At 40.1% G+C, this 22,223-nt stretch overlaps 1 protein-coding gene across 1 annotated transcript in view; it reads left to right on the forward strand.

The window, feature by feature from the left end:
* Positions 1 to 22,223, forward strand: part of SPTBN5 (spectrin beta, non-erythrocytic 5) — an 88,900-nt gene that overhangs the window by 49,071 nt on the left and 17,606 nt on the right. Inside the window, exons 36-51 of the mRNA XM_033063633.1 lie at positions 1,377 to 1,481; positions 2,486 to 2,671; positions 6,476 to 6,631; positions 7,272 to 7,463; positions 8,002 to 8,097; positions 10,732 to 10,850; positions 11,374 to 11,488; positions 12,087 to 12,200; positions 13,265 to 13,386; positions 14,017 to 14,179; positions 15,994 to 16,182; positions 16,966 to 17,043; positions 18,469 to 18,641; positions 19,702 to 19,792; positions 20,414 to 20,560; positions 21,861 to 21,998. Coding sequence (XP_032919524.1) covers positions 1,377 to 1,481; positions 2,486 to 2,671; positions 6,476 to 6,631; positions 7,272 to 7,463; positions 8,002 to 8,097; positions 10,732 to 10,850; positions 11,374 to 11,488; positions 12,087 to 12,200; positions 13,265 to 13,386; positions 14,017 to 14,179; positions 15,994 to 16,182; positions 16,966 to 17,043; positions 18,469 to 18,641; positions 19,702 to 19,792; positions 20,414 to 20,560; positions 21,861 to 21,998 — 2,184 coding nt within the window. The remainder of the gene's footprint in view (positions 1 to 1,376; positions 1,482 to 2,485; positions 2,672 to 6,475; positions 6,632 to 7,271; positions 7,464 to 8,001; positions 8,098 to 10,731; positions 10,851 to 11,373; positions 11,489 to 12,086; positions 12,201 to 13,264; positions 13,387 to 14,016; positions 14,180 to 15,993; positions 16,183 to 16,965; positions 17,044 to 18,468; positions 18,642 to 19,701; positions 19,793 to 20,413; positions 20,561 to 21,860; positions 21,999 to 22,223) is intronic.

The raw sequence follows: 22,223 nt of genomic DNA on the forward strand, positions 1-22,223 counted from the left end.
CCATCTTTACCAGTCCCTTGCTTTTTTCTTCCATCAGAGGTATAGGAAATAGCTAAACCTTTCTTCAGGTATCAGTTTCACTGCCAACAGTTACTAAACAAAAGTCCTGGAGGTAGATCTTTTTTGACCAGAAATGGTAGATAAACCACAAAATGTGTCAAGAAGCTACAGTATTTTTAAAGCAGGGTTTAAAACACAAAACTAGAGCTCCAGCATGTGGCTCTATGTCTGTGCACCCCAAACACCAGTAGTTTAGATTCACCTGATAACTTTTTATTTCTGTCTTGGTAGCAGTGGTATAAATATAGATTGTAATTATAAGTGGTTTAATAAAGCATTTCAGTAGACAGACCTGGAGCCCACACATTTTTCTTCAAAAGAGCAAATTAAATCCAGTAACACTCTGAAAAAGAGATCTCTCATCATTTCATACACCTGATGAATAGAATAGATCAAAGGATTAAAGTTTGATTGGCAGAGTATCTGCCTTCTGGTGCTTGTGTGAAACACAGAGGCATTAATGTATTTCTTTAGATATTCTGGTGATTTATGAGCCAGGCTTACTATAAACTCAGGCCTGTTGTACAGCGGCCTTTCTCTCTTCTTGAGTGCAATTGCTGTGATAGGAATGGACTAGCATAGAGCAGGTTGAAAATCTGGCCTGGGCATGATATTCACCTGTGCATTTTTCTATATGTGCAAAATATTCACAGCCCAAAAACGGGCCAGAACACCAGGCCAAGTCAGTCCTCTTATCCACAGCCACCAAGGAGGGCAGAGTGGTGGCAGCAGTAAAACAGCTCCTCAAGCAGCCGAAGATCAAGGTCAAGTCAAAGCAAGTCAGTGGCTGAAATGTGGGCTCTGTCCCAGGTGATCAGGGCAGCATCAGTGCACCTCACTGCAGCTCAGGAGGGACTGATGTCCAGGGCTCAGCCTCAGGGCTTCCCAGATGGGAGCAGGGCTCCATCCAGGGCCTTTTAGTGCAGGCAGATGGTGGTAAATCACTGTGGATTAGCCTGCACGTGTGCTCTTACTTGGGAAGCCCCTCCAGCAGAAGATGCCCTGTGGGTTTAAATAGTCCAAAACTTCTGTGCAGAGAATGAACATCAGGGCTGGTTTTTGAAAGTAAATTCTCAGACCTCTGGAATTCATTGCCTTGTGACTTAGTGGTTGTGATAAGGACTGACAGGACACTTTCCTTAGCTAGACCTGTTAATGCTTCTCTTTCTTGCTCAGGACCATGGACTTTATAGCTTCTGTTGCCTTCTGTTCCCTTTTTTTCCTTCTCAAGTGTAATCACAGTAGCAGAGTTCTGCCATTTATGAATCAAGATTATGGGATAATTCACTGAGAAAAATAATAAACTTTTTTTACAGGTTTATTTGAAAAGCAGTGACCTCGGAAGGTCTGTAGATGAAGTAGAGCAACTGATAAGGAAACATGAGGCTTTTGAGAAGCTTCTGGCATCACAGGATGAGAAGGTAAAAAAATAAACAACAAATATTCTACCAGCTGGAATTCTACGAGCTAAAATTATCTCTTTTTTTTTAATATGATAACACTTTGAAATGGGGACAGGTGTGAAAGAACTGATATGCCTGATATGCTTGAACAAAAGATAAAATGGGGAAGCTTAGGGAAGTAAGGGGCAGAGCATTGGAGGACAACTGTCAAAACACTCCATGCCCAAGTCCTTGCAACAGACAGGAAAACCACTCTGAAATAAATGGGGGGACTTACAAGAAGAAATATTTAAAGCAGACCATATTGTATTATGGACATCTGAATTTTCTGCTCTTTTAATTTAAAAAAATAATGACTTTTAAGCAAGCAAGTAAAATAGAGTAGGTATTTTACAAAACACAGTAGGTATTTTGACATTCAAAAAAGTTGTCAAATTACTTAAATATTCATTTGGCGTACAACAGCTGTACCAAATTATCAGCTTCTCTGCACCTTTGGAAAAGATACTGAATTGCTCATCTACTTTGTGTGTAAAGAAATCTGCCTGGCTGGTGGCCACTGCTGTAACTCACCCAGGCTAGGGCTAAGCTTTAACCCGTGGCTGTGCCTGGGTTCCCCAGAATGAACTCCCAGGACTCTTGCCAGCTCCCTGCCAGACTGATTGCTCATTTTGAGAGCTACTCTGCAACAGCTGGTTTCCAGAAAGCAATAAAATCTGAGCACTCATGGATGTCATGCTTGCTCCATGACTCCTTGCACTGCATAATCAGTGGCATAGGGACTCCTGAAGCTAAAACTTTAATTAATTTATGTAGCCAGGATTCACCATAGATTCTAATTACAGTAATGTCATAGATATAACATAGTACAGGATGAGGGGGAATGCTGGTTAACTTCTCCTTGCGGTTCTTGGTGCATTACAGAAAAAAAGTGACTATTTTAGCTATGAAAGGAGCTTGATTTTGTTTTTTTCACACCACTTGGAAGCATAAAAGTAATTTCAGATCTGTTGCCTCCTCAGATGATGTCTCTTCAAGAACAGGCAAGCAGGCTGGGAAAAGCTGATGGACTGGAAGGGCAAAAAATTCAGCACAAACTGGATGTCATTCATGAGAGGAAGCGTCAGATCAAGGATCTATCCCAGAGCAGGAAAGAGAAGCTGCAGACTGCCCTTCTTCTGGCACTTTTCTACCAAAACTTGGAAGAGGTAAGAAGGTTTTAGACTGGGATGGGGCTGTAAAGCAGAGGAACTGCTTACCTCTACGGATGAAGTGCTCACTCTTGCCAGACTTTATTAGGTGGATGGATGATCTACTCTGGTGTGGCAATTCCTGCCACACTCATCCAAAAGGATACTCCAATGCCATTCCTGTTACTGTACTATTGTTGTGACATTGTGCCCATTACAGCCACTTTACTCATCAAAAGCTCTGCTAAAAACAACAGTTGAAAGGAGAACTGCAAGCTAATACATGTTTTTCCTTTGGTGGGAAAGAAAATGTGTTTCAAATCAGGATGAGCACAAAGTGGAAAGCATTATGGCCAGGGCATCAAGCTTTATTAGTGGGTGCTCATTGAAGGCTTTCAAAACACTGCTGTGATTCAGCATAGCTCTTGATCTACTGTAGACTGGCCTCTGCAGAACATGCTGGTCTCTGTTTGTCTGCTGTTCTGCCCTTAGGCCTGTAACTGAGCAGCCCTGCTCTGTCACTGCTCTGTTGGAAAGACAAACTAGGTCAGCCTTTCAAAGGGCAGCACAACACGTGTGACTGAGAACTGTGCTGGCATAAACAAAGCACACAAACCCAGGGGCACATTTTCAAGCACTCTTGCTGATCTGGTATCCACCCTTTCTGATGCTGTGTCCCATGGAATGTACTTAATGGTTTATGAAACCAGAGCTTTTCCCTTTTTCTTTTATTTATCAGCATTATTTATACACCCAAATATTAACTTGTATTACTTGGTTATACTTTTACTGTCCCATGATAGGAAAGTAATGAAAACCCATCAATAATGGCCTGTCCACCACTTGGACTAGCAGAGGGGAGTGGAGGGACTGGACAGTGCATTGCACAGGGGTCATAATTTCAAAAGAGCGACTTCCCAAAATCCTCTTGGCAGAGAAATTGTCAATGCCCTTCTAGAGATACAATCAACCCATTAGGAATACTTATACATGTCTTTCCATCTCTTTTTAATTGTCAAATCAGTGTTTATCCCACTTCATTCTTGAATCACACACTTAGAGCACGAGATTTGGCCCTGCATAGTGAAGAGCATTTCCCTATTCTCATCCACTCCTCCACATAAATTAAGCCAAGAGTTCTATGGGGAGTTTCTACTCTCAGCTTATGTGCTCATTTACCTCCCCAACCTAGAACCATGGCCTACTTCTGTAGAATGTGAATGTCACCAAGGAATTAAAAACCAAAAATCTTAGAGTAATTCTCTTTGTTGGATAAAATGGAATGCTTAATTTGATTTTAATTATATTCTGGGTGTGTACAAGTTCATGTATGAGAATGGTCCCCACAGGAATGTTAAATTCGGAGATGAGTTTTGAGTTTGGCTGTGAAATCAATGAGGTCATTGCTTATTCTTACTTATTAAGAGAACAAGACCCATAGCTCAGGTCCCACTCCCCTGAAAACTCTCCATCCTGCAAACAAATTACGTAATTTTTATTGATCAAACAGAATTTTTTGTGTCAGCAGAAGTTAGTGATCCCTTTCCTCCTTAAAATTCTTCTAGTTACTCTCTAGAAGTAATTACATAAAGAACTACAAACATTAGTACCATGACCCACAATAATTAACTCAAGAGATCACACGCAGTTTACAAAATAAAACTCGCCCTTCTGCAATAGGAATATGATGCTTTTTTCTCACTCAAAAAAGTGAGATGAACTTAGAGACTCCCCTATTGCAAAAAAGGCTGTGGCTCAGTTAATCTCGAAGGCAAATGAGCAAGTTGCTACTTAGAAATATAAGTATTTAAGTTATTGCAGAGGGAATATTAAAAGTTAAAAGTTTTTACTTCTAAAGCTGGCTCTGGGTTTTAATGCTGACTCTGAAACTTGCTCATGATATTAGCAGTACTTCCTTTCCTTTTCACCCTGTACATAAGAATAAAAAAACCGTTTGCATCTTTATCTCAGGGGAATGAGAGAGAGAGAATTGGTTGTTATTTCTAGATGTTTGGAGCAGGCACACCCCTTTATATGCTTTGCATACGTCTCTCATTAAAAAATCAGTGTAATTTACAGTTTGTACTTGTGAAGTTACACTAACTGATGTTTTGAAAGAGTGAGTTTCAAAATTGGTAGTACTCACAATTTTTATGACTCCCATAGAAATAAATCTGGTCTTGTGCCTATACTGAGCATAAAACTAGTTTTTCTGTTGTCTTCAATGAAGTGAAAATGGCTGTCCAGACAAGCATTAAATCTTTCCATAGCAAGATCTTGGGAAAACAGATCAGCTTTGCTTCACATCCAAATTGTGGGCATGAGGCCAGGAGAAGGATCCCTCACTCTCTAGAGCCATCTTAAACAAGCCCTAAAATAAACCAAGGCACTAAGAGTGCAGATGTTCAGTCTATCATTAAAGCCACTGCTTCTAATTAAAAAGTAGGAGAGAAATCGACCTTAAAGTTGCTTTATCCTGGGGATTGGTTTGTTTTCATTCCAACTGTGTGGATGAGCCTCCCATTCAAATGAAGAGTCACTTAGGTGACACTGTAGCACGAATGTGTGCTGGGATGGGAGAAGGCCATCGAGAAAAGTGTTGGAAATGCAAGCAGCTCATGACGATGTGTAGCCCTGGGCAAGTTTGGCATGGCCTGTTTGAGTCTCTAACTGTGCTTTGGAGGAGAACAGTTTCTGGAGAGCACACTGCTAGTGAAAGCTATTTCTGTTATTGTTTATAGAATCTCAGCAGCTGAAACAACATTTCAAATCATTAATTAACAGAGAAAATCCTCCAGTTGACAAGTCTTGTGTGCATGTAGTGCACAGTTCCACAGGGGCAGCCAAGATATTTTGAAACTAGTAAAGCTGCCCTTCAGTTTGCAGCTCTTGTGCTGTTAAAACATTATATTACTTCAGTGCTGTGAGGATGACAGGATCAGTTACAACATTATGTCAAGTGTTCAGTTCCCAGCGTTTTGATGGATAGAAAATATTTCCTTCAGTGCTAAGGGCTAAAGTTCAGCAGAAATTAAAGAAAATGGTGAAAAACTTGCTGTTGTATTCTGCTAAAACTTGCTATCACATTCTATTATCCTCTTCTTGCTATTTATTCTGCATACTTTAAAATCTCCTTAAAAAATAATTTCCTAAGAGAAATGCCAACTTTTGCTTTGTTACCTCTCGCCAATCACCTGCTTTTCTGAATCTGATATTCCTGACCAGACCATTTTGAATTTTATGAAGTATAAAAACCAATACAGTTGTATTTCCTTTCAAATAATCTGACTAGTGCTTGGGGCCCATCAGCAAATCTTTATTTGTGTTGCATTTTCCATTTAGGCCTCCCAGCACCACTGACATGAGGAAATGTTAGTGCTGTTTTATAGGTGAGGCACTGAATTCTTAAGAACCTTTACCCAGTTTTCAGGTAGGTCAATGGCAGAGATACCAGATGAAACTCAGAGTCCTAAACCCCCAGACTCAGTGGTCATAAGCTCATTTTTAATGTATATATAAGGCTCAAGGATTCTCTCTACAAAATCCAGAAGACTGCATCATCTATTAATGCCTTGTGATAAAATCTGAGGTATTCAAGGAATTTTTCATTACTGCCATGGTCAGATAAAAATTAGTTTCATTCCTACCTGCTTTTAACAAAGTAGAATGAGTTCAGAAAATGGAGATCCACCTCAGCTGTCAGCTCCCACTCCATGTATCCAGCCCAGGTACAGACCCTTGCAGGGAATAGTTCCGTATCCTGGGAGGAGACCCTAGGATCCCAGGCAGTTGTGCTAACTCGGGTGCCTCTGGATGTTGCAGGCTGAAGATTGGATCAGTGAGCGCATGCAGAAGCTGGAGGATCCTTCCATACAAGACCCCAGCAATCTGCAGGACAAGATGAAGCTGCTGCAGAAACATCAGGTCTTTGAGGCAGAGATTCTAGCAAATGAAGAAATCATCACAGCTGTTAATAAGGTGACTCTCTCACCCTGTTACTGTTTTTACAGATTGTTACTGCTCATCCAAAGACTGACAGACTGATGCAATGTAAAGGAAGTGTAGCTTGCTCAACACTTCTTCATCAATTATCCTACTGGTGTGACAAGAACCCAGTTGCTTTGCCATGGAAATTTAATGGTGTTAATTTACAACTGGAAGATACTTTATTTGTTCCACCAAGGGAGCTTTCATCTTTCCCTATAGCCTAAACAGGAAAATATACATTGACTTCTTCCTTGCCTGATATGATTATCCCTACAAAAGGCAAATTGGATTTCATGCCCAATTTGTGAATATTCTTGTTGGAACTGGTTGAATCATATAGCTAAAGGGCACAGTCATCTGTAATATCTTTCTTGGTGCTCCCATTTCATTAATATCTTTTTTGGCAGGGAAATATTCAAATCCCAGTTTTCTATGATACTAGATTCCCTCCAGATGTAAAAGCTTTCCAGCTGGCTTTATCATTTGAATGATAAGAATTTGTATTTGTAATCTATTGTTCAGTCCAGGTTAGGAAGGTGAAAGACTCCTCCTAGGAAGGTCATGTAACATGATAATCCTATTATAAATTAATTACAACTTTAATTTCTAATTTCTTCTTCTGGATGTGAAGAAAGGAGAAGCCCTAGTGTCAAAAGGCCACCCAAAATCTGGTGAGATCCGTCGCCAAGTCCGCACGCTTCAGGAGCACTGGGAGAAGTTGAAGAAAGCTGTTGCTGCTCGTGGAAAGATGCTGGAGGACAGTCGGGACTTCCTAGAATTTCTCCAGAAGGTGGACCAGGTGGAAGCCTGGATCAGGGAGAAGGCAAGCAGATTTTAGTAATTTTTTTTGTCTGGAGAATCATGCCATGTTCTACAAACAATATGAAAGGAATGTTTGAACAAATTCTATGGAGTCTGCCCATACCAAAGTCAACTTGGCAGTATTAGCACATCTTCTCATGTAAACTGTGCACATGAAGAGTTTGTGATAATTTGTGGCCATCTCATGTATCTCTACTGAGACAGAGAAATTAGAGCAGATTAGAATGGGAGAAACTTGAAGCATTTGGCAGCTGGCCTTCACTCACATTGTATATCAAATCTGAAAGTTTCTCTTTGTAGGAGTGAAGGAAGAATCACTTACATTCAGAGATTGCTTCCATAGCCAGTAATAGATTGAAAAGGGAGTTGGGACCAAGTCTTGTAATTACCTAAAGATCAGAAGAGACTGTTTCAGAAGCTGTAGGTCAGTGATTTATAGACACATCACAGAATTTACTGCATCAGGATAAGCATTGGGAGTTGCTGTGTTCTTGTACTCTTCACCTAAATATTTGTCTGTCTGCTGCTTATTTCCCCAGGAGGTCATGATTAATGTAGGTGATGTGGGAAATGACTATGAACACTGCCTGCAGCTCAAGAAAAAACTGAATGAGTTCCGTGGAGCAACATCAGGGGTAAGAGGTGTTTTCCATGCTCATGTCTTGCATGGCTGCAGCAGCAGGTAACTTTTCAGTCCAGTTAGCAAATACAATTCCAGAGACCAAAGTGATAGGAAGCATCACTACCTCAAAAGTCATTTAAAAAGACAGAATATTCTGTTATTATGCTTTCAGCTTTGAAGATATCTAGGCAGAGCTGTCAGCCACTCATGACACAACCTAACATTTCAGACCACATTAAATGACTGGAACACTCACTGTGCGAGCCTGAGTTTGAGTAGATTTTATTTGGTTCATGCAGTCTGCAAAGTCACAGTGATTTCCACCCAGAAGTGGTTTAAAAATGGTTGTTTCAGCCATGCTTGTTTGAATCTGAGAACTGATCTGGACCTTCCATGAACAAGCCTGTAAAAAAAAAAAATCATTTTCTCTATTTCTATCCTTTATGTGTCCATTTCTCTGCTCCTGAGGAATGGTTTCATTTTTATACTCCTTCATCCAAATTAATCATGTAAATCTGTGGGCCTCAGTTTATACAGCACATGTGGTTACTCATGAATCATAACATTAATAACCAGACATTTAGTAAAACAGAGCAATGGCTTACACTTTGGATAACAGCCACTGCACTCTTCACCTTTCAATGCTGAGATCTCTGTCCCTCTTTATGGTGCTGAGTCATCCCAGCTGCCTCTCCTGCCTCCAATGAGAAGTGCCAGCTTAGGCACCAAACCTGGAGAGCAGGGGAGAGCAGGGGAGAGCAGGAGCATCCTTGTGCTCAGCTCCCACCATGAGACCTGTGAGGCCATGTATTAAGGGAATGCATTTGCAGCAACCTCTGCAGCAAACCTCTCTGTTTGTGTGAACTGCTATGGATGAGGACTTACAGGTCTGTGTGTCACACAGGAAGGATTACTGTGCTGATTTGCTAGTCTGGAAATTGTGGGAAAGGTCTGTGTTACGAATTTGTGAGTGAAGTTTACTCTAATGCAGTCTCCTAGTATTTTTTATCCTTTGTTTGCCTGTTATCTTTTTGTTGACTCCTGTTGTGGTAGCTCCCATCTTCTACTTCTGTTGCCTAGTAGCAGAAGGAGACAATCCTCTTCTATGCAAAGGAGCAGTGTAGATGTGCCTGACACCAGGGAGAAACCCCTGAGCTCTTTATTCCAAAGCCCAGCAGAATTTCGTGGCAGTACATTCACACTGGATTTGGATAGAGAGCCAAATTGTTTGGCTTCGGCACCAAGGAATTAGTAAATTGAAGAGACATTTATTGTATGCACCAGCTGGCTGTGAGCTAAGGGATTGAGCAAGGGCTCTTCTACAGCCTGTACCAGCCAAAAGAAGGATGATTAATAGTGCAGAAACAACCCAGTGTTCCAGTCAGCATTAGCCTCTGAATGGGAAAGTTTTTCCATAAACTAAGGTAGATCTTATGTGCCACTCTTGAAACTCTTGGCCTTAGACACTATCGGCTTGCAGCCACTGCTCCTGTAACACTCTGAACATGACTCCTGCTGATAAAAAACTGGGACAGTTATGCAGTTATGCCCTGGTAGCTGATACTCAGTTATGCAGTACTGCAGGGTGGTAAAACCAGAAGGAGGCTGCTTCTGGCACAGTGTGTGCATCCATCCAGCCTGGGTTTTCCCATTAGACAAATCTGAGATCAGGGTAGGGAGTAATCATCCTGCATTGGTGGCTGCCAGGCTTTCTATTCATTGTGCTCCTACTATTTCCCAGGAGAGGAAGCTGCAGTGTTTCTGACTTCTGCCAGTTTTTCTTGTTTACTTTATGGCTGTGTATAATAGGAAAGCACATATGGAAGCACACATATTGGTACGGATGCAGCATAAACAAAACGCACAATGGAGTAAATACTTACATTAACAGTGTGCTGGCATCTTGCAGCTGTGCTTCTTCACAAGCAGTGATTGTCTCCCTGCTAAACATGTGATTTGTCCCAGAAAAATAAAGAATGTTTTTGAATCTTGGAGCAATGTTCAGTGTTAGCCATCTGTAGTGCTCCAAAAGAAAAATTACCCTACTGTACTCCAGATTACACAGGCAATGTGCAAATATTATCCATTCTATGGTATGTGCATGGGAAGCAAGTCTCCTAGACTTAGCCTTAGAAGAAAACACAGTGGCATATGTCATCTGGGATTCTTAAGGCTGGATTTTGAGCCTGTTGTCTACAGTTCAGAGGGTACTCCAGGACAGAAGCTCACCTAGATAAACAGCCAGAAGGCCATGAGTGACTACCTGTGTGACAGAGAAACAATCTGCCACACATCAGCTGTCCCACAGCAGCCACGTATGTAACCAGCAGCTGCATCTGTGTTTCGTCACCAAATGAACTCCTGCTGGAATATCTGGCAGAAATGAGTGTCTGAGGGTCTGAGGGCCCTCACATACACCGAGATCGTTGTTGCATCTGGAGTCATTTATGTTCTTTCTTGCCTCTACTGTCCTCCCATCAGGCACATGGTAACACCAGAGTTGCAGTAGAGCAGACTCCATGTGTCTGAAATGTTCGTGAGGTAAAACCCTTTCTTGGTGCTGCTTGTGTTGATTTTCACATCTCAGTGGAAAACCCAGTCACAAGCAATTTGAACGTGTACCTTTGTTCCCTTTCTCCCTTTACAGGAGTCCACGGTGGACGATGCTCACATCAGGGCTATCAATGCCCTGGCCATGAAACTGGAGAGACAGAACAAGGAGGAAACAAAGACAATCTATGAGCGCCGGAAGCAGCTCAATGAGAAGTGAGTGTGCTTTCAAATGTTCTGTGTAAGGCAAAAACAAGAAGGGAAAATTAGGCTCAGAAGGATTTTTAATCCAGAAGTGCTGAAGTCACATTTCTAGGCTTGGAGACAAAGAATCTGTTTCACATCACTTGGCACACAAGATTCATGAAGCTTAGACACTTCCATCTGCTCACACAGTTGTCCTGGTGAATGGCCTTGTCCTTTTGCTGCTCCACAGTCCCTATCTAAGAAACAATTATTGAGATTTTAAGATTATTGAGAATTTAAGGAAACTGAATCAGTACTTTTTAGCTTTTATCCCCCATGCCATCCTGAAGATATGAAATAAATACAACCAGATAATCTTCTCAGGCTAATGCTTTATCCCTGTGATGAGCTACCTGTTATAGAGAATTGGGGGATCAATACATGACGTAGTTCAGAAAACGCACGGTTTTCTTTAAATATGAGCATCATGGAACTCAGTTGTGGAAATCCTTACCTCTGAAATACATCTCTAAAATATTATTTCCAATTAAAGGTGGAACAGTTTTCATGGTAACCTGAATGCATACAGGAAGAAGTTAGAGGGAGCCCTAGAGATTCATGCCTTAATCAGAGAAATAGATGACATCACAGAAAGAATTACTGAGAAGGTAAGTTTTCCAATTTTGATTAATCGAAATGGAAAAATGCTCTATCAATCTTATTCATTCAGAAAATGAATATCCTTTGATATTAACAGGAAAAAAAGGTTATATAGAAAATAAATAATTCATCAATATGACTTTTGGCTTGAAATTTTTATAACAACTTTTAAAATGTATTTCTTCATTTCATGGGATTTTAATTTCTTAGGATCCCAAGGGTAAATTTTGTTTTTTATATTTTCATAGCACACACCTGAATTTCTCTGCCACAATTTACTGAGAACTAGAACTGTTTTTCTGGTTTGGTATACTAAAAAAAAAAAAAAACAGACAGATTGAGAAATGCAGGGAGGCACACCTGTCTTTGTTTTACATGTGAATGGCCAGAGGCATCTTAAGCAGGATTATGAGTGTTGAAAGAGATGTGGATTCTTGTTTCATGTCTGTAAGGAGAGGAGACAATGTGCTCTATTGATATTTAAAAAGACAATAACATTCAGATGGCAATGCAAAGAGGTGATGGAGGAGGCTCTTTGAAATATTTAAGATACAGATCCTTTTGTCCTTTTTCTTCACCATTTGCACATCCCACTGCCCTCTCCAGAGTGTATTGATGCAAGCACTGGATTATGGAAAAGATGTGGAAAGTGTGGAAAACCTGATGCGAAGACATGAAGAAATGGAGAGAGAAATCAGTGTCATTAAGTCCAAAATGGAGGTAAGAAGTAGGGAAGTACAAAGGAAACTGAAAAAAATTCTTTTTTTCTTCTTGAAAATATGGTGCAAAATATCATTGTTATTTTTCAGATTGATTAGCAGGAATTTTCAACAATGCAAGTGCAGCATAAATTTCTTCTCATGAAAATATCATACTGCTTAATCCTACTTTATCTTATCAAATATTATTCTTCCTGATGCACAAAATCTAAGAAGAAAAGTCTCTTTTTAACATTATCTGAGTCTCTGGCCCTCACCTGCAAGCCAGACCAAACTGTCCTACACATTTTGGAAAGCATGGACTCCATCTTTCCCCCAGTTCCTGTACATATCTGAACCAAAATCACAACTCTGTTTCTGTTCAGAACTTAAATGCAAACCCCACACTACACGTAGTTTCCTGACACAGATATCAAACACAGAAATTCTAGGTTATAGAAAATCTGGAAATCTTTTTCTTCACAATAGTATACAAATAGTGACAATACATGTGGTACCTTCAACACTGAGACGTTGTTAGCGCATTCTCATGTGAAACGTGGGTGATAACTAGAAGGCATGAGCAATGCTGTATGGGAGAGATGGGCAATATTTGGGTTTGGGGTTTTTAGTATAATAACTGTACAATTTTTTAAATATTAAAACCAGCCCGGCATATTTTCTGTTCTGCATAATTAAAATTCTTCATTTTCATCAACTGGATAGAATTTTGCAAGAAGGTTTTCAACTTTAGAAACTTTAAACCTGAGTTGATGAATGTTCATTACTGTTCATCAGACAGCTAATAGAGGTTAGAATTAGCACTTCATTTTCCTCTGTTTGTCCATATTCTGCAAAACTGTTTTCTAAACTGTAAATGAACTCTTGTGCATGCAAAGCAATGCCCAGAGATCTTTCTTCACGTGGATGTTTGCTCACAAATGCATGTGTATTTTTTTTTGGCATATTACATATCAATTTGTATGTTTTGTTATTGTAATTTAATTATCTGCCTTTGAGAACTGAGGTCTTAAAATGAATTAATAAAAAAATCATAAATTTACCCCACTATAACTCTCTTCCCAGCCACTGGAACTGGAATCTTTCCGCCTTTCCACAAGGAATCCATCCATAAATGACAAACTGACTATGAAGCAGCAGGAGATGAAAAACAACTGGCTACGACTCCAGGGACAGGCCAAACAAAGGTGAAGACTTAGAGTTGTTTGAATATCTCTCAGCAGGAGCAAAGCTGCTCCCTGGGGTCTAAACCCTACTTGCCAGAGGTCTTTTAAAGGCTTTTAAGGAATTTTTACAAAGTTTACACAGGCAGCTAAGACACCTGCGCTGGAAAAAAGTGTGACTTGATGCACAGAAAGTTCCACTGATGTGACTTTGGGAAGAAAATACAATGTTCTTGTGGTTTATCCCATTAAATAATGTTACTAAAATGCCTTCAGACTATCAAATCTATCACAAAGCCCTTGTGAAAGACTTCTTTTTGGATAGTTCTTGAAGGTTTTTTTTTTCTCAAATCTTTCCAAAACAAGAAAGGCTTAATCCTGATCTGTAATCATTGCTGTAAGCAACAGATAAGAAGGCTGTTTTACTTTTCTTGTGCTAATGAACTGATGTAGAAAAATTTGTAAGTGTGTTGTCTCCAAAGCAGTGTGCATCTCCTGTGGTTTTGGTTAACATGAGGACTCTTAGGAGCTCTAAGGGAAAGCTTGGGTTAATTTAATTGGTTTCTGTTAAGATACTTTCTTCTGCAAATGGGGAGGGAGAGGCAGCTGGGTAAGTCTGTGTCAGATAATGCTGAACTGCACCTTGTGTGGCAGGAGGGAGAAGCTGGCAGCCTCATACCAGCTACAGAAGTTTAACTTGGAGATGAAGGAGATACTAGACTGGGCCCAAAACACCAGAGCTTTAATGGAAGCAGGGGGGCTGCCTAAAAGCGCCAATGAAGCCGAAAGTATGATTGAGGAGCATCAGGAGAGAAAGGCAAGTATCTTCTGTGGTTCCAATTGCTCATACTGGGAATCTTTCATGCATCTGTCTATAACATGGTGAAAAAAGCTGTTTTCAGTACCAGGCTGGGGTAGAAATCACCTACATGCTGACACAGCTGTCTCATGGGCTGTTTGGCGCCTTGTGTCTTTGCAAAAGGGCTCAGGAGCCCCATAAGCTCTCACCTGTGCTGCTGTCCCAGCCTGATGGTGAAAACAGGCTCACTGCTCATCTCCTTGTTCATATTGCCTAAGGAGTTAATGCCAGTTAATCTTTTCTTTGAGCTAGGTTTTTTCATGCAAACTTAATTTACCTGAGAAGAAAATGTAAACAGCAGTTTGTTTCACACAGCAAATTACCACTGAATGGTGCTACACCTTCAGTTCTGAAACACTTCATAGCCTAGTAATAATTACCTTACTAATGTTTTGGTGGCTAATTTGGCTAATACTTTTGACTTCTTTTGTAAAAGGAGTGATATTTTTATTAACATCAGGAAAAAAAGTCAATACTTTACTTTTTCCCAAGAATCATAGCTATCTTTCAGCTGTTGTGCTACATTCTCTTTGCAATTATTTTACTTCTTCTACAAATCCTGTTCACAGAATAATTAATAACAACCAGTGCTTTGTGGGTCATGTTATTAGCTCAAACAGTTTGTAGATTCTGATTTATTTTCTAAACCTAAATTTAGTGTGAAGTACCTGAAATCCCCTCCTTTTTTAGTCATCCATTTTAGCAATGCTTTATCATATCACTTAAAATGTTTTTGCTGCTAATTCTTTGTCATATTAGAAATATCACAAACCACTGGTGTAGTGTGCTCCAAATTTAAATGGTGGCAAGATCTAAGTCTTTAATATCTGTTAGTCAAGGAGCCCAAATGGCTCAGAGAAGTCTCAGAGAAAAGGAGGAATTCAGGCATTATGTTCTCATGTTGACCAAATTAAAATTATGGATAAGGCAAGAAGGAGAGGTTTTTTCATTCAGGTTAGTGGCTCAAACCAAAGTCCTTAGGAGAGACTAAAGCTGAACTAGAGGTGCTAATGTGAACTTTAAAAAATTTTTAATTACAATTTTATAGCTGTGTTATCTATGATTGAGCCACACCACCACTCCAAAAATCTCTAAAAGCAGAAGTACTGATTTCAGAAATTTAATAGTAAATGCTATAGTATTTTAGGTAGTTTAGGAGTTAATACATGGTATTCTTTCAGTCCATAGCTATTTTAATTTTCAAATTGGTTACATTAGAAATTCCACATTCAATTTGCAGGGGCCATAATTGTTTTTTATGTTTTCACCTTCAGGATTCAGTATAGGGTTATAATTCATTCCTCAGACCAGGTGCAAAAGTTAAATGTGTTTCATTTTAACAACAAAAAATGAAGTAAAACCATTTCTTTAATGTAAAAATCTGATGCCAACTTATTTGTCAGGAGAGGAAAAATTCTAAGCACCATTTCTTAAAAGAGCCACTTTTATGTAGAAAGACTGGGGGATGGTACTGTGGATGTTTGGAATTGTGTTCATTTATATCTCAGCATTTTCTACTGTTTCTAACTAAATCTCAATTTTCATTTGTAGAAAAACAGTTTATTCTAGACCAATAAAGTAATTTATTATTTACATTTATTCTCTCTTAGGCAATTCTATGCCCTTCCAGTAACATAGCTCAGAGATGAACGATTTTCCATACAAATATTAGTGCTGGAAAGTTACAGCCCAAACTCTTCCCCTTAAGGCTTGTATTCTGAATAACTGGCTTTTCATAAACCCTTGACATCAACCTTAGCAATGTATTTTAGGAGGAGATTGAAGCCCGAGTGGAAAGATTCAATGCCCTCAGTGACTATGGGAGACAACTTGCCAGTTCTGGTCACTATGCAACCCCTGAGATCCACCAGTCCCTCTCCAGGCTGCAGCAAGCCTGGGCTGAACTGATCCAGGCATGGAAGGAGCAGTACATAAAACTGTTTCAGGCACAAGATTTACAGGTGAGTAAAATGAGCTTCAAGAGAGAATGCACATGCCACTGACAGTTTTTCTTGGTATGAACAGCAAATTTATGAGATGGGAGGATGAAAGGTGTGCTAATAATACCCAGTGGTTAATCTGTATTTCACTGGTTTCTGGAAGGCATGCTGATGGCCGAGCACATTCAGTGTGACAGGACCCTGAGAAGTTTTACCTCTACAAATCGTAGAAATTTCTGTGGAATACAAGTTAATATGTTTTTCAAAAACTGTAAAACTTAGCAAAATTTCGTCAAACTCTCATGCAGCTGGAAAAAGACACATACCTATAACACAACATCACTACTCTTCCAAATTCTGTAATCTTCCCAAAAAGACATGGACCCAGACAAGTACTTAAAAAAACAACTGAAGAAAAATTTAGCATGGACGGAATAATGTATTTTTTCCTGGCCTTTTTACCTAATAAAAGAGCTATTTTGGCTGCAGTTTTCCAGAAATACTTCCCTTTAATAGTCATTTCACTTAAAAAATTTCTGCTCAAACAGAGATTCTACATTGAAGAATATCAAATACTTTAAATAAGAAGTGGAATACTAATCCCATCTAAAATAATCACATATATGAGAACTTAAATCTTATGGTATGGGCAGTTTCAATGCTTTTTCATGTATTATGTTCATTTTTAAAATAACGATGAAAGTTTTTTTTTCAGTGTACTCTTCTGAAGTCAGGTTAGGTCCTGCTTTGCAGCATTTCAGCATATTGTCATGTTTTTGACTGTTGGGATTTTTCCCTGTGCAGAAATTCTATGGCTACGTGGAGCAGATTGAGAGCTGGCTCAGCAGCAAGGAGGCCTTCCTAGCTAATGAGGACTTAGGGGTACGTGCTCTGAGAAGTTACAATTTTCTCTGCAATCTGGCTGGAGGGGAGGGGACTGTACAATGATGTGCTCTGAATCTTCCTGTGCTCTTTCTCCTTCTGAAGTTACTGCTCTGCCCTGTTGGTAGTTTAGGATCAGATTTCTTTCCTTGGTACTTTACACAGGACGGGAGTCTCATCCCTAAGAGTAATGAAACAATCCAAGTGCTCTGATTATAGTAGGAAAATGAGACTGCATAGAAACATAGAACTCCGGCATGGTTTGGGTTGGAAGGGGCCTGAAAGACCATCCATTTCCACCCCCCTGCCATGGGTGGGGACACCTCCCACCAGCCCAGGCTGCTCAAAGCCCTGTTCAGCCTGGCTTGTCTTACCTGACCCAAATACATTTGCCAGGAGTGTGCAAGTCATCACTGCTGTCACTGCTGGCATACCCAGTGTAGCTTTAATTTACCCACCACAGGTATCAGTAACGCTGCAATGACTGAAACTGCAGACTGATGCACCGGTTGCAAAAGCTGTTCAGGATGCTGGATATGCATTCTGACACTTAACCCACCCTACACCTTGTATAGGTAGTGCTTCTAAATCAGTTGTCTCTGCAGGGGCTACAAAAACATCTCAGAGTGCAATATATTTGCAGGCCCTTCATTACAGTACATGAGACTTAGAAGGACTCATGCAATCATATTTAGCTCAGCAATGTGCAGAAAATGCTCTGTGAGTAATTTCCCATCCCATGACTCATGTAAGCACTCAGAAGTTTAGTGTTTTTTCTGACCCATTTGATGTGAGCTTATTGCTTCCCTTAGAATAGTGGAGAAGCAGAGTTTACTGCAATAACAACATTTTGACACCACTGGTTCTATAATTAAAGTGCAGAGGGATGCTGAAAGGAGAATTCTGAGTCATTAAGCTTGGGATTCACAACCATTACAGGAAGTGTTTCTCTCCAGATTAACTGTAATGTCAGACTCCAGACCTCAAAATCAAATCTGGATCTGAATTCTTCCAAATTCCATGAGTTGGAACTGAAACTCTAATTTTAACCTCTTTCTGTGACATATTTGTTCACTTAACTCTGATTTCAGTTTGGCATCCCACATTTGCTTTCAACATGCATCTGTTTTAAGACTAATTTAAAATTAGGAGCTGATGTTTTAATTCTTGAGAAATTATGTGTTCTGTGCAGCACAACAATATGCATGAGAAGCTAAGTATCCAGCACTGAAATAATGGCCTCAGACCTTGCATGGAACATTATTTAGGTCCCAAGTGTCAGATCAATGCCAACCAATTCCAAAGAACAATAAATTTTCTTGACAGCTATCTTGACATTTCTTGACATTTACCTTCTAGATTGTCAGTGTTTTGGATGGAAAAACTCTAACTGAAAGCAGCTTCCCTTTGTTGAATTCTATCCAGGACTCAGTGTCTAGTGTGGAGAGCCTGCAGCGGAAACACACACAGTTTGAAAAAGCCTTGGAAGCTCAGATGGAGAAGATCGATGAGATGGCTTCATTTGCTCAGCAGCTAACACAGAACAAGCATTATGACTCAGAAAATATCAACAGCAGATGCCAGGCTGTTCTGAGGAGGTGAAGTAAAATCCTTCCCATGTCAGCCACCAATCTCTTCTGCAATGAGACCCTCCTCATGTGATCATGATCTATAAATGATTTAAGAGAACTGTAAGCTGGTTTGCATTTGCTCAACTTCGTGCTTTGCACTGGAGTCTTCCCAAATTGGCTGTATTTCATTAGGAGCCTTCCAATATGCAATTAAATGGAGGGGGAGCAGGATTCAGAAGAAGGTAGTTTCTCTGTAATTCTGCATTCTGGCCTGGCCTTAGGGACAGTGCAAACAGAAGGGCTGTCATGCCATTAAATACTTCATTATCATTAAATACCATCAAGAAGAGTCATTGTCATTTGCTAGATATGGAGTTGATCTGATGGGGTTGATATTTAAGCCCCACTCAAATTAGCCATTAGGGCATTTGCAAATTTTCTGATCAGATCTTGCCCTTTCATGTGAATTACTTTGTTCCTACAAAGTGCAATTTGCATATTGGTCATCTGAAATAAGCACTGAAGTAAAAGCAGCTGTATTCACTGCTCTGGTAGATGAAAAGAGCTACGTAAAAGTTATGAAAAGAAACTGGAGGTCCCTTATGATTCAAATGAACATACTAATTAATTAATATTGTCTAATTTGATATTATTTATTAATATCCCACATCTGCATTAACATAAATAAAGTGCTGCAGGTCCAAAACTGGAAAAAAAAATAAAGAACGGTGTAGCTTTGATTTATCCATGACAAATACCATCACACTTGCAGGATTTCCACATAAGAAATGTGCTGAGTTTATGTTCTCTTGAACCCTGAAAAGCAATAATGGTGATTTCTAGAGGCAGACACCATATATACAGAATTTGTGGGTTGTTGAAACATGTCTATTGGCTAGCAATCTTTCCTAGAGTGTCCTGAGCATCTTCTCTGACAGCCCAGATCTAGGAAATCTGTGTATTATGGACATTTTCCTCTTAGGGAATGGAGGATTAAATCATGTTTACTTTAAAGGTGAAATTTGAAAACCGTTACATATCTAATTCACTCTGTGACTTTTACCTCACACATCTGTCTTCATCTCAGAAAACAGAGACTGCTGGAGAATGCAGCTGCTCGCAGACATTTGTTAGAGGAATCAAGGCTTCTGCAGAAGTTCCTGAAGAATTCTTTTGAGGTACAACTACACAGGAGTCATAATATTCTGGTTTCTTAAACATGCTGTGCTGCATAGATCTGAATCCCTAGACAGATTTACTGTGAGGAAAATCAAGGAAGTGAGTCTGGAATGAGATAATATTGGGAAAAATTAGGATAAGAATGAAGGGATATTTTTTTCTTCTTCCCTCTAGTCTAGTCTAGTAAACGGAAGATCTACTGTACATTGAACAACAGCAAAATGCAGAAGAAATAAATGCATCCAAAGGGAAAGTGCCACCATTAAAAATTATGAAGAAAAAAAAAGAGTTCTTTTTTTGTGAGATATTGACAATGGGTTAGAATAGGGAGATCATTTTCTGATGCACGTATGTGCCTATGCATTTTCTCATTGCATGGGGGCTCTCTGATGGGGACAACTCCCTTTCCAGGCAACAGAGCTAGTAAACAAACATATGGGGTGGCTTCATGAAGGGCAGGAGGAGCTCAGGGAAGCAGAGCCTCAGAAGGACAGCTCATTTTGGTCCCCACTTACCAGCTCCTGCTTTACACACATGAGAGGAGAGCCTGGCAGGCTGGAGCTGGAGAAACTGAAGAAACACGGAAGATTTTGTTTGCTTCTGTTCTTTACCCCCCACAGGTGGCTGCCTGGATTAACGAGAAGAATAGCATTGCCCAGGATGATAGCTGGAAGGATCCAAGCAATCTGCAGACCAAACTGCAGAGGCACCAGACTTTCCAAGCAGAGATCATGGCCAATAGAAATCACCTGGACTCCATCAAATCAGTGAGAGAAGCGGGGTTTTGGGCAAGGGTGGGCCACTGGCGTGAAAGATTGCAGACAGTGTGAATTACAGTCATCTCAAAAAAGGGAGGGGGAGGCACTGTTCTCTCAGTGGTGCTGTCCATGCTGTCTCTGAGTATACTAAGAAGCTTATTCTTTTAGTCCATCGAGCATTTTCAGTGTCCATCTGTTTCTTCACTCTCTCTCTCTCGCTATCTACTGTGAGCTTGCTATGCATATTCAGTGTGAACACAATGGAGACAGGTGGGGGCCTGCAATAAAAGATTCAATCCACTGGCTGCAGGGACATCTCCCTGGATGAATGCTACTTGAGAGGTATCCTTGTCTCTTTCCAGCAGAGAACCTACCTGATTGGATGTACAACCTTAACAAGTCATATAAGATGTATCCAACACAAAAGATAAAGTAGAGTTTTCAAGTGCTTCCTTTGCAGAGACACGCTAGTAGGCAGGATATGAATGAAGCCTGGCAAGATTTGTCAGCCAGAATCTGTGATTAGATGACAAGTTTGGAAGGACAGGCTGTTACATGTTTATTCATTTTATTTTCAGCACAGTGCTTACTGGATGTATTTTGCAATAGATAATTACGTTAAGAGTAGTTTGCTCCCTCCAGATTCCCCTGCATCTTAGAAACTTCTCTTCTCTTCTCTTCTCTTCTCTTCTCTTCTCTTCTCTTCTCTTCTCTTCTCTTCTCTTCTCTTCTCTTCTCTTCTCTTCTCTTCTCTTCTCTTCTCTTCTCTTCTCTTCTCTTCTCTTCTCTTCTCTTCTCTTCTCTTCTCTTCTCTTCTCTTCTCTTCTCTTCTCTTCTCTTCTCTTCTCTTCTCTTCTTCTCTTTCTCTGTTTTTGTTTTAATCCCCATGTTTGCAAACACAACAAGAGGGGGTTAAAGAATGGAGTTACAATTCTCAGTAAAATTATCTGTTTTAAAAGAGTTGCTTGCACGATCTCTTTCACATTATTTCATGATGTTCTGCCTTCTTTGGTGGGAATAGCCTAGTAGTTGCTCTTTAGAACACCTACTGACCTTGTATAGCAACTTTTCCTTGCTGTACCCCTTTCTTCCCTTGCTGTGCAGTTTCTGCCATAATTTCAGTAAATTATTTGTCTTTATTAGATTTTTCTCTGTCTCTGCAATCCCTCCATCTATTATGTCAGGAGGTGAAGGTTACAGCTGGCCCTTTACATAAGAGAGCCAGTAGACTTTGATTATGAAGGCAGAAGTGATACATTCTGGTGCATTCAGCAAAGGAAGAATACGATGCCTGTTGCTTCTGACATAGGAAGGGGAGAAGATGCTCCATGAAAGGCACTATGCCCCAGAAGCCATTCTGTCCAGACTACAAGAAATGGAAGAGCTATGGGAGGAGCTGGTAGCAAGTTGCCAGGAAAAATGGACCAAGCTGCAGGATGCTTACAAGGTAATGCCAGTGGTTACAGGGATGCCAGGGTTGGATCTTGGGGTATTTTCCAGAGACAGCACAACTGCCTTGCTACACGTCTCATCTACAAGTGTGTCACTTGATACAATCCAACCTGATTCCTCAACACCATTGCTGCAAAAAATCTAAGTGTGGACTGACTAAATGGAATTGGCAGGATATTTGGAGATCCCTATGGAGGGAATGGAGGATTTGGGCTCCATT

Source organism: Catharus ustulatus, chromosome 6, assembly GCF_009819885.2.
Source record: "Catharus ustulatus isolate bCatUst1 chromosome 6, bCatUst1.pri.v2, whole genome shotgun sequence".
NCBI classification, from domain to species: domain Eukaryota; kingdom Metazoa; phylum Chordata; class Aves; order Passeriformes; family Turdidae; genus Catharus; species Catharus ustulatus.